The sequence below is a fragment of the Cervus elaphus genome, chromosome 6, assembly GCF_910594005.1.
Source record: "Cervus elaphus chromosome 6, mCerEla1.1, whole genome shotgun sequence".
NCBI classification, from domain to species: domain Eukaryota; kingdom Metazoa; phylum Chordata; class Mammalia; order Artiodactyla; family Cervidae; genus Cervus; species Cervus elaphus.
This window is the reverse complement of record NC_057820.1, coordinates 2,385,484-2,401,407: the sequence shown is the minus strand read 5'-3', so window position 1 is coordinate 2,401,407 and position 15,924 is coordinate 2,385,484. Positions and strand designations below refer to the sequence as shown.

At 61.6% G+C, this 15,924-nt stretch overlaps 1 protein-coding gene across 2 annotated transcripts; it reads left to right on the top strand.

Annotated features, from left to right (window-relative positions):
- Positions 1 to 2,665: 2,665 nt before the first annotated feature.
- LRPAP1 (LDL receptor related protein associated protein 1) lies at positions 2,666 to 15,686 on the top strand. 2 transcript variants are annotated; one of them, XM_043906067.1, is made up of 8 exons: positions 2,666 to 2,928; positions 8,016 to 8,160; positions 10,041 to 10,165; positions 11,039 to 11,159; positions 11,461 to 11,619; positions 12,329 to 12,474; positions 13,008 to 13,184; positions 15,259 to 15,686. In XM_043906067.1, the coding sequence occupies exons 1-8, from the start codon at positions 2,716 to 2,718 to the stop codon at positions 15,319 to 15,321; spliced, it is 1,149 nt and encodes a 382-aa protein (XP_043762002.1). In that variant the 5' UTR covers positions 2,666 to 2,715; the 3' UTR covers positions 15,322 to 15,686. The 2 variants fall into 2 exon arrangements, with proteins under 2 accessions (XP_043762002.1, XP_043762003.1); XM_043906068.1 differs by having other exon boundaries at positions 2,669 to 2,928; positions 12,392 to 12,474.
- The last annotated feature ends 238 nt before the right edge of the window (positions 15,687 to 15,924 follow it).

Genomic DNA, 15,924 nt, shown 5'->3' with positions numbered 1-15,924 from the left:
CAGGGAACCATATTCAATATCTTGTAATAACTTATTACAGAAAAGAATTTGGAAAAGTAAATATACACATATATATATATATACACACACATATACATATATCTCTCTCTAACTAAAATACTTTGCTGTGCAGCTGAAACTAACACAACATTGTAAATCAACTATGCCTAAATTCTTTTTTAAACAGTAAATACCAATTCCTCCCAAGGTGCCCAGATTTTCTCCACTCCCCTCATTTTCTTTCATGGACCCTCCACTTGGAACGCCCTCCTGTTACCCCCAGAAACTGGGTTCACCTCTTAGTGGGCATCAAGCCAAACCAATCAAATCAAAAAGTGGGAGAACGACTTATTATCTGCAGCAAGTAAGGAGAACTTTGGGGGTACTTCCCAAAGCAATGTCTCCCAGAACAGCAAAATGGGTGAAGTTTTAAGCTAAGGGAGCACACATACTCATGAACGGGCTTGTGCAAAGAGGAATTGAGCACAGAATTGGGGCAAGCGTCATCCTAGGCTGACAGAGGCCAGGGTCTTGGTTGACTGAAGGCAGCAAAGATCAACATCGTCAGTGGTCTGGCTCCAGTTAGTCTGGTGGCCAGTTGTCCAAGGGGGTTTGGACCCTGTTTGACAGCTCAGAGAATATGTGTCAGACTATTCTTCATCTCTGAAACAGAACTGGCAGTCTCTATGACTGATGTGAGGCTTCCCTGGGGGCTCAGCAGTAAAGAATCTGCCTGATATGTTGAAGACTGCCTGCTATGCAGGAGATCTGGGTTCGTTCCCTAGGTATGGAAGATCCTCTGGAGAAGGACATGTCAACCCACTCCAGTATTCTTGCCTGGGAAATCCCATAAACAGAGGAGCCTGGCAGGCTACAGCCCATGGGGTCGCAGAGTCAGACACGACGTAAAGACTAAACTACCAGGACCGACGTATTATCTCCAGTTAAATTGTTAAATTATTTCCCTGGCCTGGTAACAGCTGTCTGCTCTCACATGCTTTTGTTTCCTTAAAATCATTCACTCCCGAGGCCTGTTCTTCCTCACAGGCTAGCGTTGTGGCCAGGCTGAGATGGCAACATGGCCTAGGCCTACAGTGGCTTCTCTCACGTCAAGAAAGCTGCGTTCGGCCCTCTTTCCTTGGGCACTCCCTCCCAGGCACGGTCCACCGTCCTCACCAGACCGGGCTTGCCCGGCTCCTTCTCGAAGCACCAGAGCTCCCCTGTGGGTGCCTCTGCCTGACCCCAGAAGCTGCTTGAGGCCGCAAGCTGCGTCCCACTCTCCCTGTTCCCTACTCTCCCCACAGGGAGAGTGGCCTTAGCACGTTGGCTGTATTCACCTTTGCTCATTTACTGAAATACAGCAGATGGGGAGGGAGAACAGGTACACAAACATCTCTAATAACAGAACAAATGCAGGGGGGAGAAGTGGATGCTGTTCAAAGTCGGTGTTGAGGTGCGGGCACTAGCCAGATGGAGGGGGAAGGAGTGGGCTTGGGAGGGGGGATCTAGGCTTCCTGACAGAGACATTTATGGTGGGGTGCCAGCCGAGGCCAACTTACAGAGTTCATGAAGACAGGGAAGGCTCAGCACCAAGGCAGGTGACACAGAAACAACCTAAGGTGTCAGCGAGACACAGTCCCGATGTCTGAACCGTCGCCTCTTTCCACGCAGCCGAGGGGGACGCGCCCCTGGGGGGTCAATCCGGGCTGCGAGATCAGATCTCTGCCCCACCTATAGCCCCAGCAGCCTCACCGTCCCAGCCACACTGATGCTGAACCTGAAATTCCAGTACTTTGGCCACCTGATGTGAAGAACTGACTCATTGGAAAAGATCCTGATGCTGGGAAACACTGGAAACAATGAGAGACTTTATTTTGGGGGCTCCAAAATCACTGCTAATGGTGACTGCAGCCATGAAAATAAAAGACGGTTGGTTGCTCCTTGGAAGAAGTTATGACTAACTTAGACAGCATATTAAAAAGCAGAGACATTACTTTGCCAACAAAGGTCTGTCTAGTCAAACCTATGGTTTTTCCAGTAGTCATCTATGGATGTGAGGGTTGGACCATAATGAAAGCTGAGCCCGGAAGAATTGATGCTTTTGAACTGTGGTGTTGGAGAAGACTCTTGAGAGTCCCTTGGACTGCAAGGAGATCCAATCAGTCCACCCTAAAGGAGATCAGTCCTGAATAGTCATTGGAAGGTCTGATGCTGAAGCTGAAACTCCAATACTTTGGCCACCTGATGCGAAGAGCTGACTCATTGGAAAAGACCCTGATGCTGGGAGGGATTGGGGGCAGGAGGAGAAGGGGATGACAGAGGATAAGATGGCTGGATGGCGTCACCGAGTCGATGGACATGAGTTTGAGTAAACTCCGGGAGTTGGTGATGGACAGGGAGGCCTGGCGTGCTGCGATTCATGCGGTCGCGAAGAGTCGGACACGACTGAGAGACTGAACTGAACTGAGGTGCACTTGGGTACCGCGGCGCCCGGTGACTCCAGGCCTCGGTGCGGTTGCCTAGGAAACGCCCCCGCGCCGTGCCTCCGCAGGGCTCTCCGGCCCTTGTAGTCCGCCTGCTGCTCCTTTTGGGTCGGCCGCGCAGGAAGGGACTACAACTCCCAGGAGGCAGCGCGGTGGGCGGGGCGAGCCCGGTGGGCGGGGCGGGGCCTTTTCAGTCCTGCAGCTCCCGGGGCTCTGAGTCTGGTGGCGGAAGATGGCGTCGGGCAAGGTCCTGTCCGCGCTGCGCGCGCTCCGGCAGCCGCTGTCGCCGCTGCTGCTGCTGTTGCTCCTCGGGCCGTGGGCCGCGGCGGGCCATGCCGGCAAGTACTCGCGGGAGAAGAACGAGCCGGCGCCGCCCTCGAAGCGCGAGCCCGCGGCGGAGTTCCGCATGGAGAAGCTGAACCAGCTGTGGGAGAAGGCTCAGCGGGTGAGCGGCGGCCGGGTCCCTCCACCTCGGGGCTCCGCGGGCCAGGGCGTCCTCTGATCCTGGGGTCCGCAGAGCCCAGCCCCGGGTCTCTTCTGTCTCGAGAGTCCGCGGGGTCGGGCCCGGGTCTCTTAAGTCTCGGGGGTCCGCCGGGCGTCTTTTAATCCTGAAGTCCGCAGAACCTGGGCCCGGGTCTTTTCAGTCTCGGGGGCCCGCGGGGCGTCCTCTGATCCTGGGGTCTGCAGAGCCCGGGCCGGGGTCTCTTCAGTCTCGGGGGTCTGCTGGCCGGGGCCTCGAGCCTTTGACAGCCTCAGACACGCCCGCTCATACAGGTGTGAGTCCCTCTCACTGCGTTCCCTCTACCCTTCATCAGGGAACAGGGACCCTGGCCTGGCGGTGACAGGTGAAGACAGGAGGCCTTGGCCTGGGCAGAGGGGCTGCCCCGTCAGTTTGAGGCCGAGATTCCCTCCCAGCAGGCAGGCCCAGGTCTCCTGCCTTGCAGGTTTTTGCCTTTCCTACATTCTGTTTCCCTATATAGAGAAACAAGAAAACAGGTGATGCTGGTCATGAGGACAAGTCAGGGATAGCAGAAATCCTAGAAGCAAACAGGCTCTTGTTAAATTGGGTGAGAGGCTGTGGTGAGAAGGGAACGGCTACCCACTCCGGTATTCTGGCCTGGAGAATTTGCAGTCAGACACGACTGAATGACTCAACTTTCGCATGTGGTGGGAGGATAACACCTGAAACTCCTGAAATACTCAAGTGAACTGAATCCTACCTTCCTCTAAGCCCAGAGGGCAAAGGACACCCCTAAGGTCACTCCGCCTGGAGGCAGCTTGCTGATTGACCTGCACCAGCGGCTTCCTCATTAACATAAAAGTCCCTTCTGTTTCTGGCGGGGTGTTTTTAGAAAAATGGGTATATACTAGCTTCCCCCAGCCTCTGGGCCTCTGTCTTCATCTTTCAAATGGAGTCTTATCAGCTCCAATCTTCCAGTTTTAAGCATTCCTGAGTCCTTGAGAGAGTAAAACAAAGTGAGGACTAAGTTTTGGAAAAGAAAAGAAACTGAGGGGGAAGAACGGTGGGGGAGGAACGTGAGGAGAGCCGCCTGCGGGGCGGTCAGGGCCCAGTGGATGCCCCAAGGTCCTTAGCTTCCAGGCCCCACACTCTTCCCAGGCCAGTGCCCTTGAGGGTTCCGTTGGGGTCCCTAGCTGTCAGGGCCACTGTGTGTGCACAGTCTGCCTGGTGAGAGAGCACTCTGGGTTGGAGAGGCTGGAGGGCTTCCTGGAAGAAGGGGGTCTTGTGCCCGCGAACCTGCCTGCAGCCCTCCTGCCCCCGGGGCTGTGCTGGTCAGCCCTGTCTTGTCTGTCCAGATGCCGCTTTGCATCTGCCGGCCTCCTCACGCCTCCTGGCCGTCCCCTGCCCTTGAGCTGCGCCTCCATGACCCTCCCTGCCACCCGCCACCCCGCCCCCCGCCCCGCGCTCAGTCTACTGCCGACCTGGTCAGTCTTGGGTCACATCTGTCTGAGAGGGTTCTCTGGGAACCCCATCACTGTCCTTGGATGGGCCAGCCTTGCACTAGATGTCTTTTCTGGGCCGCTCGGCCCTGCAATTCCCCAATTGCATGTACAAGTGTTTTCTGCTGAACGAAGTGCACACGTCCTCAGGGTGGGGTTCACACCTGGTGGCATCATTTTTTTGGCTCCCTGAGCAGACTTGTGGAATACAAGCTGGCCTGTCCCAGCCCCCTAGTCCCCTAGAAGCTCCCTAGCTTCAGGAAGCTTGTGGCTGTGGCAGGAGCCCACCCAGGGGCACGTGTCCCAGGGTCGGCACTCCACCGCCCAGAGCCGAGCCCAGGCAGGAGGCAGGGCCAGCACAAGGCACTTTTGGTTCTTAGCCTTTTGGTTTTGTTCTTGGGATAATTTGCTCTCTGGAAACATCAAGACTTTGGCCACCTGATGCGAAGGACTGACTCCTTAGAAAAGACCCTGATTCTGGGAAAGATTGACGGCGGGAGGAGAAGGGGACAACAGAGGATGAGGTGGTTGGATGGCATCACTGACTTGATGGATGAGTTTGAGCAAGCTCCAGCAGTTGGTGATGGACAGGGAGGCCTGGCGTGCTGCAGTCCATGGGGTCGCAAAGAGTCAGATTCGACTGAGCAGCTGAACTGAATGACAACATCACGTGTTTCTTTTTTTCTAAACGTGAGGTGACCTCACGGTGTGTCTTGCATGGTGTGTGCGCAGGGTGAGAGAAGGTGTCTCCCCATCGTCTCGCCAGTCCTTCCGTGGGCCGGTGGTACGGGTCCCACCTTGGTGCAGGGTCAGCATGCAGAGCTGTGGCTGGAGCTGACTGTACATGGATGCTGGGTCCCAGGGGTTTTTTTTTTTTAGTTGGTTGTTGGTTTTGTTTTTTTGTTGTTTTGTTTTACCACTTTTGAGGTATGATTGGCCTCTGAAAATCTCCCGAGCTCTTGTTTGTTATTATTTGTGGTAAGAACTTAAGATCGACCCCCACTTCCTTAGCAAATTTTTAAATAATAAATAAACAGTTAAAATGGGATTCCCAGGTGGCTCGGTGGTGAAGAATCGCCTGCCTTGCAGGAGACCCAGGTTCGATCCTGGGTTGGGACGATCCCCTGGAGAAGGGCATGGCAGCCCAGTCCAGTATCCTTACCTGGAGAATCCCATGGACAGAGGAGCCTGGTGGGCTACAGTCCATGGGGTCACAAGGAGTTGTACACAACTCAGTGACTAAACAACAAAAACACACAGTCTGGTTGCCAGGGTCACACTGAGCAGTGAGTCTCCGGGACTCACTTGAGCCGCACAGCTGACTCTGCGCCCTTTGACCAGCCCTTCATTGTCTCTCCTCTGCCTCTGGGTTTTGCCCACTTTCCTCCCCTCATGTTAAGCGTTGTTGTGGAGGAGTGTTTGCTGATATGTCTGGCTTGTCTCACGCAGCATCTCGTCCTTCAGGCTCACCCGTGTCGTCACCAAGGGCCAGTTCCCCTTCTGTTTTGAGGCTCGTATTCCGTTGTGTGTGTGTCCTGCATTTTCCGTCTTGATCTCGATGGACATCTCGGGTGTAGCTGTTCGTGCGTCTTGGCCGTTGTGACCGCTGCTGCAGGAAGCATGGAAGCACTGATCTTTCTTGGAGATTCTGCCCTCAGGTCCTCTGGATAGGCACCGGCGGTGGGACTGCTGGGTCGCACGGTAGCTCTCGTCTCCGTTTTTGAGGCGCCTCCTCGCTGTTTCCCGCAGCGGCTGCTCCCGTTCTCATTCCCACCAGTCGCCCAGGGGGTGCCCTTTGCTCTCATGCCCGCCGGCAGGGGCTGCTTTCCATTCTCCAGAGTGACCGTCCTGTGACCGCCGTGAGGTGGTGTCTCCTCGTGGGGTTTCCACTCCTCCCGATGATCTGCAGTGTGGAGGGTCTGTTCATGTCCCTGTTGGCCATTCGTGTGTTGTGTTTGGAGAAATTTATATTCAAGTCCTTCACCTGTTTGTTTAAGAATTAGGTTATTACTTCTATTCAACAAGGAGTGGAAGCTCCAGGCAGAACAGCCAGGCGAGAAAAAAGAAAGAAAAGTCATCCAGATCAGAGAGGAAGAGGTGAAAGGATCTGTTTGCTGATGATGTGATCTGTGTTTGTAGAAAACCTGAACACTGCAGAGTCACTAGGTCTGATCAACAGCCTCACCAGAGTTACAGGGCACAGAAGCGACACGCAGGCCTTGCTGACACTTCTGTCACCAGCATCCCACTCTCTGAGAAGGAAATGAAGTCCATCCCCCTTCCAGTAGCAGCGGAAAGGGTCCGATACCCAGGGACATGCAGCCGTGTCCTCTGGGCAGGTTCTTACCCTCCCCAGGCTCCGACGGGAGCGGAGGAGAGGGCCCCAAGCTTGTAGAGCACCTTCAGAGAGGCGGCCAGGACGCTACCCAGCGTCCGCCCCGCAGGCCCAGCGTCACCCACGGGAGCTGCGAGGCTTCTTCCCGCCCAGCCGGGCAGGCGGACAGCCAGGGAAGTCGGGGTGAGTGGAGCCCCGGTATGCCACGCTGCCTGGCAGCTTCGGTTTCCTCTCCACACCTTCTTCCTGCCCCAAGTGAAGGTTCTCGCCTCAAGAGGTCTCCCCCGCCTTCCTGCTCCCGTGCACAAGCAGGCACGCACACGCATGTGCCACCAGGCCCGACTCATGAGGGTCCCCTTCCTGCAGGACAGGCAGGCTATTTGGGGTCAGGTCCCAGCGCCTGTGCCTGCCTGGGGTAGCAGGGCCCCCGGGGAGCTGACGGATGCGAAGGGCTGCCCAGGGGGGCCCGCACTGCAGCCCTGGGTCCTCACCGTGTCACCCCACCCGCCCTTCGAGGGTGCAGGTGTCTGCCAGGCATGCTAGCGCGTTGATTTAAGTTGCACATTTAATGGGCCTGATGGCAGCCTTCACATGCCGGTTCTGGCCCAGAAGCAAGGAGGCGACCTCGGGCTGAGTATGGAGCAGGGTCTGCCAGGAGCCGGAGGGCCCGTCTTAGCCTTGCAGCCCATATCCAGGGAGGCCCCACATCCCTCAGTGAGCCCCCAGCACTGGCAACGACCCTGGGGAGCCGTGGCTGTGCTCTTTGTTTTTAAATTGGAAGTTTTCCTTAAATATGATCTATTCTCCAGTCCTTGCAGTTTATTTTTTATCCGAGTTACATATACAGGGAGAAGTTTCTCGAGCAAGCCCAGCATCCGTGCGCCCGCATCCCCATGCCCAGGTGCGCACAGGCGCCCGGGGTCCAGGCTGGAGGGCGAGCCCGCCTGTCTCCCCAGTGCCCGAGCTCAGGCCACTGACGCCCCGGGGCCCTGGGGACGCGGTGTCCGCCGAGGCTGGAGGGTGGGTCTGGGGCCTAAAAGCTGCTGGGCTCCACGCCGCGCTCAGAGGCCCCTTGGACGCTCCCGTGCGGGAGCGCAAGCGGGATCCTGAGCTCCCGGGACCCCGGCTCCTCCTCCCCGCCTCTGGCCTCATCTCTTCTCCGAGGTCAGTTTCTTCCGGCTGCCGTTGGTCACCACGCGGCTGGTGGTCAGGCGTCCTCTCTTCCTCTCCTCCCGCAGCTGAACCTTCCTCCTTTGAAGTTGTCCGACCTCCACACTGATCTGAAGATTCAAGAACGGGATGAATTCAAATGGAAGAAGCTGAAGGCTGAGGGTCTGGATGAGGACGGGGAGGAGGAGGCAAGGCTGGTCCGCAGCCTCAGCGGTACCTCTCTTCTCTGTGCCCTTTCTCCTCTCTCCTCTGGCCAAGGGCAGCGGCCTCCCCGGCTCAGGCCCCGGCCTGTTGTTCTGACTTGGTCTGCGGGCAGGACGAGTCAGGACTGCTCCCGTGAGCCTGATCCTGCAGGGTGACCCTCGGCTCCAGGCGGGCGCGGCTGCCAGGCTGCCCTCAATGGGTCTTGGGCAGCAGGAGGGGGTCCAGGGCGAGGGTGTCCGGCCAAGCGAGTTCCCAGTGGCCGAAGCCCCAGGTCTGTCTGGTCCAGGGAGAAACGGCCGGGAGTCACCTGGACGAGGAGGCGCGGTGTTCCCGGGGTCTGGTCTCCCGGAATGAGCAGCACCCTCACGGTCCACGGCCGTGCCCAGGCGGGGCCACCCTGTTTGTCTTGGTGATGCTGGTCTCTGTGGGTGCCCAGGTGACCTGGCAGGAGACCCAGCCAGCCTGGAGAGCCGGGGCCTGAGGTGGGCCCTCCGATCTGGGGGCAGTGTTCCCCGAGCAGCTGGCCGTCTTCTAGGTGTGGCCCCGAGACCCCACATCCCACCCGCCCCCCTCCGCCGCCCCAGCCCCTTTATAAGGCAGGTGCCACACCTAGGTGTCCACACAGTGCGGCGTCCAGACCAGGACCCAGCGGTGGCCAGGTCTACCCTGGGCCCTGCCGACGGTGGTCACCCATGCCCGGCGTCTTGGGGAGCTGGTGTGAGGGTCAGCCTGGCGGCTCGGCTGACAACAGACCTGCCCCCCAAGCTGAGTCCTCACGGAGGCTGGGCCACCCGCAGGCTGCACCTCCTGCGGTCAGGCTCCCATCACTGGGTGAAGGGCTTCTGCAGTTTAGGGAGAGGATCACGGACGGGTTCTTAACGTCTCGAAAACTGCAGGCCAGACACCAGGAGCACAGCCTCTCCACGGCCCACTTGCGGCCCCCATGGGCTGAGCCCCCGGGCAGTGTAGGCAGGGCAGTTTAGCCCCACGAGGTGCCCCAGGCAGCAGGCGGACGCCCAGGGCCAGGAGCTGTGCAGGGGCTGCACAGGGGGCCACAGGCCCCTCAGAGACCACAGGCCCCTCAGAGACCACGCGTGTCCAGCGCTCATGCGGTCAGCCCCAGAGGAGGGGCTGCGGGTCGGGCCAGGTGGCCTCGGCTGGACCGAGGACCCCAGGGATGGAGGGCAGGGGAGGGAAGCCCAGGACCCAGGGTGGCCCCAGGGCGAAGTCTGGAGGGCGGGTCCTGTCTGCAGCCTGCGGACCCATCCCTCCAAGTTGGGGGGGGGGGGTCCGCTGGGGGTGGGAGGGGCTTCCTCCAGGGCGGACCCAGCAGCCCAGCCCTGCTGCAGAGAGAGCTGCCTCCAGACCTGCCCGGGTACCCTCACGCATTGTGTCAGAGACAGCAGCGTGGAGATGCAGGCCCCTGTCTGGTGCAGAGGCCCTGGGCAGGTGCTGCGTCCTAGGCACTGTGGGGAAGCATCCCCCGGCCACTGGCCTGCAGTGACCCACCGGCTCCACTGTTATCAGTAACTTTTCCGTGAAGCTGTTGATAGGAACAAGCCGCCTTTAGAAATCTCCAAATAAAGACATGGGTTGTGGGGGGGCGGCCCCTGCTCATGCGGCCCCGTCCACGTCCGCCCCAGCTGGGGCTTGCCCCTCGACAGAATCAGACGGTGGGTTTTGGTTTGGTGAACATGTGCAGCCAGTCCCGAAGGTGGTCCCATGGGTGCCAGGCCTGTGTGCAGCTCTCCTCACAGGGCAGGGGGTGGGGGGTCTCCCGGAAGCCACGTAGGGGGACCCCAGGTCCCAGCTCCTTCCCCGTATCCTGGGCGGGCAGAGGAAGGTGCAGCCCCCAGCCCACCGCCCGACCCCGCCCTGCTCCCTCCTAGTCATCCTGGCCAAGTACGGTCTGGACGGCAGGAAGGACTCGCGGGTCGTGAGCAGCAACTTCATCGACCACGGCACCGATGACAACAGCCTGGAGGACCCCCGGCTGGAGAAGCTGTGGCACAAGGTACCCTCTGCCAAGCGCGACCCTCGGCCTGGCGTCCTGCCCGGGGCAGCCGGCCTCACCCTGCGGGCCCTCCCCCTGCCCTGCTTCCCTGCAGTCCCGTCTCTGCCCCACCTGGAACGCTTGCTGCTGCGACCAAGAGCTCGCAACGCATGTTTACAGGGTCGCTCGTGGCGCGTGGGGACCTGAGCCTCAAGCGTCACAAGCGTGCTCGTCAACCTGTGGTTAGAAACGCAGGCTCGCGGTGTCCCGAGCGGCTCCTTTCGCTTGGTGCCTGGACCGTCGACCCGTGAAGACAGTGGGTGGTGGGGGCACTGACCCCGCCCTGCCCAGGGAGGACCCGCGTGTAACTGGGAGTCAGCCCTCTGTCTGCGGGGTCAGCCAACCGCCGATCGCGTAGCCGTGCAGTGTTTTTGAAAATAACCTGCCTGTAAATGGGCCCACGCGGGTCAGACCTGTGTTCGGGGTCCTCTGTTTGTAACCTGCGATTGGATCCTGTGGACGACTTCTGCGACCTCGGCCGGGGTGGGGGTGCCGGCCGGCCGGCCGGGGGGCGGTGGGGGCGGGGAAGGGGGAGGGAGGCTTCCTCGGGGCTGAGCCCAGGACCCGTTCTTCCCTCGTGTGTCTGCACCCCGATCCCGGGCAGGTGAGGCAATGCCCTGGGGAGTGGCCAGGACTCCCCCGGCCCTCCACCCCGGCCCAGGGTCCTGCTGGGGTCCATCCCCATGCCCTCCTTGCTTAGTAGTCTCCCCACCATCCACCCTGGAGGCGGTCAGGTCTGGGCCCCTGCCCTGAGAACCGGGCCTGCGCCGGGGTCCCGCTGGCCCGGGTGAGCACGGCCCCTGGGGGCGTTCACCGGAGGTGCTGCCCTTCCAGGCGAAGACCTCCGGGAAGTTCTCCAGTGAAGAGCTGGACAAGCTGTGGCGGGAGCTGCAGCACCACAAGGAGAAGGTGCAGGAGTACCACGTGCTGCTGGAGGCCCTGGGCAGGACCGGAGGTGCTCCCGGCGGGCGGCCCTGGGCCCAGAATGTTCCAGAACCGGGGGGGGGGGGGGGGGGGGGGGGGGCGCTGCGCCACGCCCTCAGGCCTCCTGGCGTCAGAGCAGGAGCCTCAGCGTCTGGGGCCGGTGCTCGGACGGACCGGTTCTGCGGTGACGCGGGCCGCCTCTCCTGTCACCTCGGGGGTGGCCCCCAAGGGGTGGGGGTCTCAGGGCCCCCCTGGGCGTCAGCAGGGCAGGGGCATGGGGCGCAGCGTCCCCGAGCCGGCCCCTCACAGGCTCCCGGCCTGGGCTCCGGCAGAAAGCCACGAGAACGCCATCGGGCCGGTGGACGTGAGCGGCGTGCAGGCGGAAGCACTGGCGAGCAGGCACGCGGAGCTGAAGGACCGGCTGCGGAACATCGGCCAGGGCTTCGACCGGCTGCGCAGGGTCAGCCACCAGGGCTACGGCGCGGAAACCGGTGAGCCGCCGCCCGGCACCCGGCTGTGATGCCGTCCTGTCGTCCCCCACCCTCTGTTCCCCGAGTGCTGACCGCGGGGCAGCCACTGCTCTTGGCCCAGGGACGCGTCGAGGCCACGCCGGGCTCTCTGCTCCTCTGCCCGACCCGGGCGCCCTGGGCTTGCTCAGCCTGCTGTGGTGGGGGGCCTGGACCACGCCGCGGGCCCACTGTGCCGACCTGAGTTTCCCGACCTGAGCAGGGACCCCCGCAGGCCCAGCCATGTAGGGGGTGGGGCCAAGGCTGGCCGCAGTGCCTCAGCCCCTGCCCTCCGGGGTCCATGCACCTGGACTGTGGCTCCTCCTGCTGGCGTCCTTCCTGCAGCCCCGGGCGACAGGAGGGGTCGGCTGGAGGCCGGCCGCGTGGCCCGGTTGCCCCTGGCTTCCTCCGGGGCGGGAGGGAGGTGGGTGACGAGTGCTCACTAAAGGGTCCCCTCTGTTTGGTTTCCCTTGCCCCAGAGCTGTGAGGACAGGCAGCAGCCCGAGCCTCGGCCTAGAGCTGCGGGTGGGGGGGCCCCGCAGAGTCAAAGGCGCCCCCAACCCTGGAGTGCGCCGCCTGCTCACCTGAGCGGAGGCTCCTGCGCCCTGGGGAGCAGCGGCCTGGCCTGGGAGCTGCCGGCTGAGCGCGGGCGCAAGGCATGCTTCCCGAGGACGCTGGCTCACGCCCTGTGCAGGTTGGCGCGCGTGCCCCGGCGCCCCAGGCTGGGGTCTCCGAGCCCGTCTTCACTCTCGTGCAGAGTTCATGGAGCCCCGGGTGGTGGACCTCTGGGACATGGCCAAGTCGGCCAACTTCACCGAGAAGGAGCTGGAGTCCTTCCGGGTAAGGGTGGCGCCCCAGCCCCGTGGGGTGGCAGAGTGTCCCTGGTGGGCGTGCCGATGACGCGGGAAAGGCCCCCTTCTCCAACCCAAGCAGGCTGGCGCGCACAGCACCGTCTCCGGTCGCCCCCCGCAGCCCCGAGTCCTGGTCGGCGGCCCGTGTGGGACAGAGCTGGCCTCCAGCGCGCGGACACTGCCTCCAGGCCGTCTGCTGAGTTTGGGGCTCGCCGGGTGTGAGGAGTGGGCTCGTGGGACGAGTGGATTGAGAGGGTTATGGAGGCGCCCTGCGGGGTCCGGGCTGGGCCCAGAGGGAGGGAGGGTCTTGGGGTCACTCGCCTCTGCGTGGCCGAGCCACAAGTCAGCGGTCAGGGAAGGGCATGGGCCCTGGGGCGTGAGGCTGCTGTTTCCCTGGACGGGAGCGCGGGGCGGGGTAGGAGGTGCACTCTGGTGACCTGAAGGTGGTGGACATGTGCGGGAGGCGTCTGACGCAGGCCTGGAGGTGGTAGAGGGGGTTTAGTTATTTCAATCTCATCCCAGGAGGAGCTCAAGCACTTCGAAGTAAAAATCGAAAAGCACAACCATTACCAGAAGCAGCTAGAAATTTCTCACCAGAAGCTGAAGCACGTGGAGAGCTTCGGGGACCAGGAGCACATCACCCGCAACAAGGAGCGGTACGCCATGCTGGAGGAGAAGACCAAGGAGCTGGGCTACAAGGTCGGTGCGGCCGCCTGCCGGCCCCCCCGGGCTCATCCGCGCCCACGGAGCTCGGCAGGGGTGTCGGGGGGCGTGGACACGCCGTCAGGCCCCTGCCCCCGCCCCTGCCCGGGGCTGCACAGCCCTGAAGGGGGTCGGGGCTGGGCTGTGGGGCAGGGGCCTCCCAGGCCTTCCCACCACCCCCCACCCCGCTCTGGGCCTGTTGGGGCCGGGCCCGCCCCCGGGTGACCAGCAAGAGGTCTGGTGTGGCTGCGCCCACGGGAGGCGGTGGGTAGGCAGGACGGAGCCAGGCCCTTCCAGCCGCACAGCTGGCCTCCTGGTCCCAAACGTGTGCCCACCCCTGGTACTGAGTGACCTTCACCCCCGCGAGCTGCCCGGTGGCTCTGGGGGCTCCTGAGGGGCCGCAAGGGCCGGCAGTTTCCCGGGCTTCGGGCCTGGGACACGGGGGTTGGTACCGCACTCGGCACCACGGGAAACGGACTGCAGCAGGTGGCCTCCACGGGGTCGCTCCTCGTGTGCAGCCCCGCGGGGCTCGCAGATGCCCTCGGTGGGCTGACGTGAGACCCAGACCCCAGAGGACATACGGGACGCAGAGACCAAAGCTCCCTCGCTGGAGGCACCTGACCTGGCAGGGCCTCTGGCTAGTCATCAGCAGTGAGCCCACAGCTCAGGGCACCTCCCAGGCACCAAGACACGAGGGGCCCGTCTCCGGAGGGGCATCAGGTTCAGGCTCAGTGAGGGAGCGAGGGGCAGGCGGCGCGGAGCCAGCGGCACAGGCATGGGCCCAGGGGAGCCTGGGCCCGGGGCGGCTCTGCAGGGACCCCCTCTGTGCCTCCTGCACAGGGCGCCCTCCCTGTGCAGGATGAGTTAGGGGAAGAAAAGGAAAGTACCAGAGAGGTGGGCGGAGACGACCGGGGAGAGGCCAGACCCCGCTGGGACGAGAGGAAGGAGAGGGAAGCTTCCCCGACAGTGCTGCTGCCCCGCCCCAGGGCCCCGCCAGCCTGGGGGGCTCCCGCCCGCGGGCTCTGTGCCCAGGGAGCAGGGCAGAGTCCAGGCCCCGGGAGGCCGCGGAGGCCCCCGCCGCTGTGATGGGGACAGAGCCTGGGGAGCTGCAGACAGGCTGGGTCTTCATTCACTGCCTGTTGTTTTGTTTTTTTTTGCTGCTCCCTAAAATCACATAGCTTGAAATTCAGATTAAACTACAAGAAAAGATAATTTTGCAAAAACCGTAACACACAGAGGCTACACTGTAGGCTACTAAACAATCAGTGGATCACTGAAGAAACAAAGGAAGAAGTCAGAAGGGACCTGGAGACAAGACTGTCCCAGACTCCAAACCTAGGGGGCGCCGCAGAAGCAGTTCCAGGAGGGTGGTTTGTAGCCACACAGGCCCACCTCAGGGGGAACAAGCAGCCTGACCTTAGACTTGAACCAGAGAAATAGCAGATGAAACCAGAGTCAGCAGAGGGACAGGGACGAAGGTCAGAGCAGAAGCAAATGAAGGGGGGAAAAAAGACAAAAAATTAGGAAAGGTCCATGAAACGAAGAGCTGGTTTTTTAGAAAAGATAAACAGAAAGGATTCCCTGGTGGCTCAGATGGTAAAACGTCTGTCCACAGTGCAGGAGATCCGGGTTTGATCCCTGGGTCAGGAAGATCCCCCAGAGAAGGAAATGGCAACCCACTCCAGTATTCTTGGCTGGAGAATTCCATGGATGGAGGAGCCTCGTGGGCTGTACAGTCCATGGGGTCACACAGACTCGACTGAGCAACTTCACTTTCACTTTCAAAAAAGAATTGATAAACCTCTAGCCAGGCTCATCAAGAAGAGAACAGGAGTCGGTGAAGTCAGAAGTGAGGATGCTGGGTTGGAGAGAGAGGCCGCTCACAGTGTTCCCTGGAGGCTGTTTCTGGTTAATGAGCTGCTCGGATGGTTTATCTGTGATCAGTTATAGATGGGGGTTGCGGGGGGAGGTGCTTGGAAAGCGAACCGCCGAGCTCCGACTCTGCATCGGGAGGCTGAGTCTCGGGTCGCGAGCAGATGTCCCGTGTGACCGGCCCGTGCTGTTCCTGCAGGTGAAGAAGCACATGCAGGACCTCTCCAGCCGCGTCTCCAGGGCCCGCCACAACGAGCTCTGAGGCCACCTGAGCTCCGAGGCCCCGGCCCGGCCCGCCGCACGGAGGCACCAGCGGCCTGCGGTTCCCGAAGAGGGGCCCGGCCCTCGGGGGTTGCTTGTCCATCAGCAGGACCTCAGGGAAGGTGTGAAGGGGACGGGCCGGGAGGGGCTGTAGCCGGAAGGACGGATGGACTGCCACGGGTGACCCGGGGCCAGGAGGAGGAGCTCCACAAGCCTGCGCCTCGCTAGCTGCCCGTGGAGTGGCGGCCCCCTGCGCTACAAGGTCACAGTTTGCATTGAAATCTCATGAATCTGCCACTGGAAATACTATGTACAGGAGTCCTTACAAATAAACGACAGTATTTAATTAAACCTCGTGGCCACTGAGGTGTCGCCGGGCCCCGCCTCGCTGTGTCTGCTGGGCCTGGGGAGTCCAGGCCCCTCTCCCGCCCCGTCCCCACCCCCAGTCTCTGGTGGGAGACACGGGCGGGCCGGGGGGCTCGGCTGGGCCTCCCTGGCTCGGCGGGAGACGCGGGCTGAGCAGGCAGCACCCTGGCCTCTGAAGTGGGGTCCTGCCCCCGCGGATCGGGGTTGTGGGGGAGCCCAGCAGCCTGCAGGGCTCTCC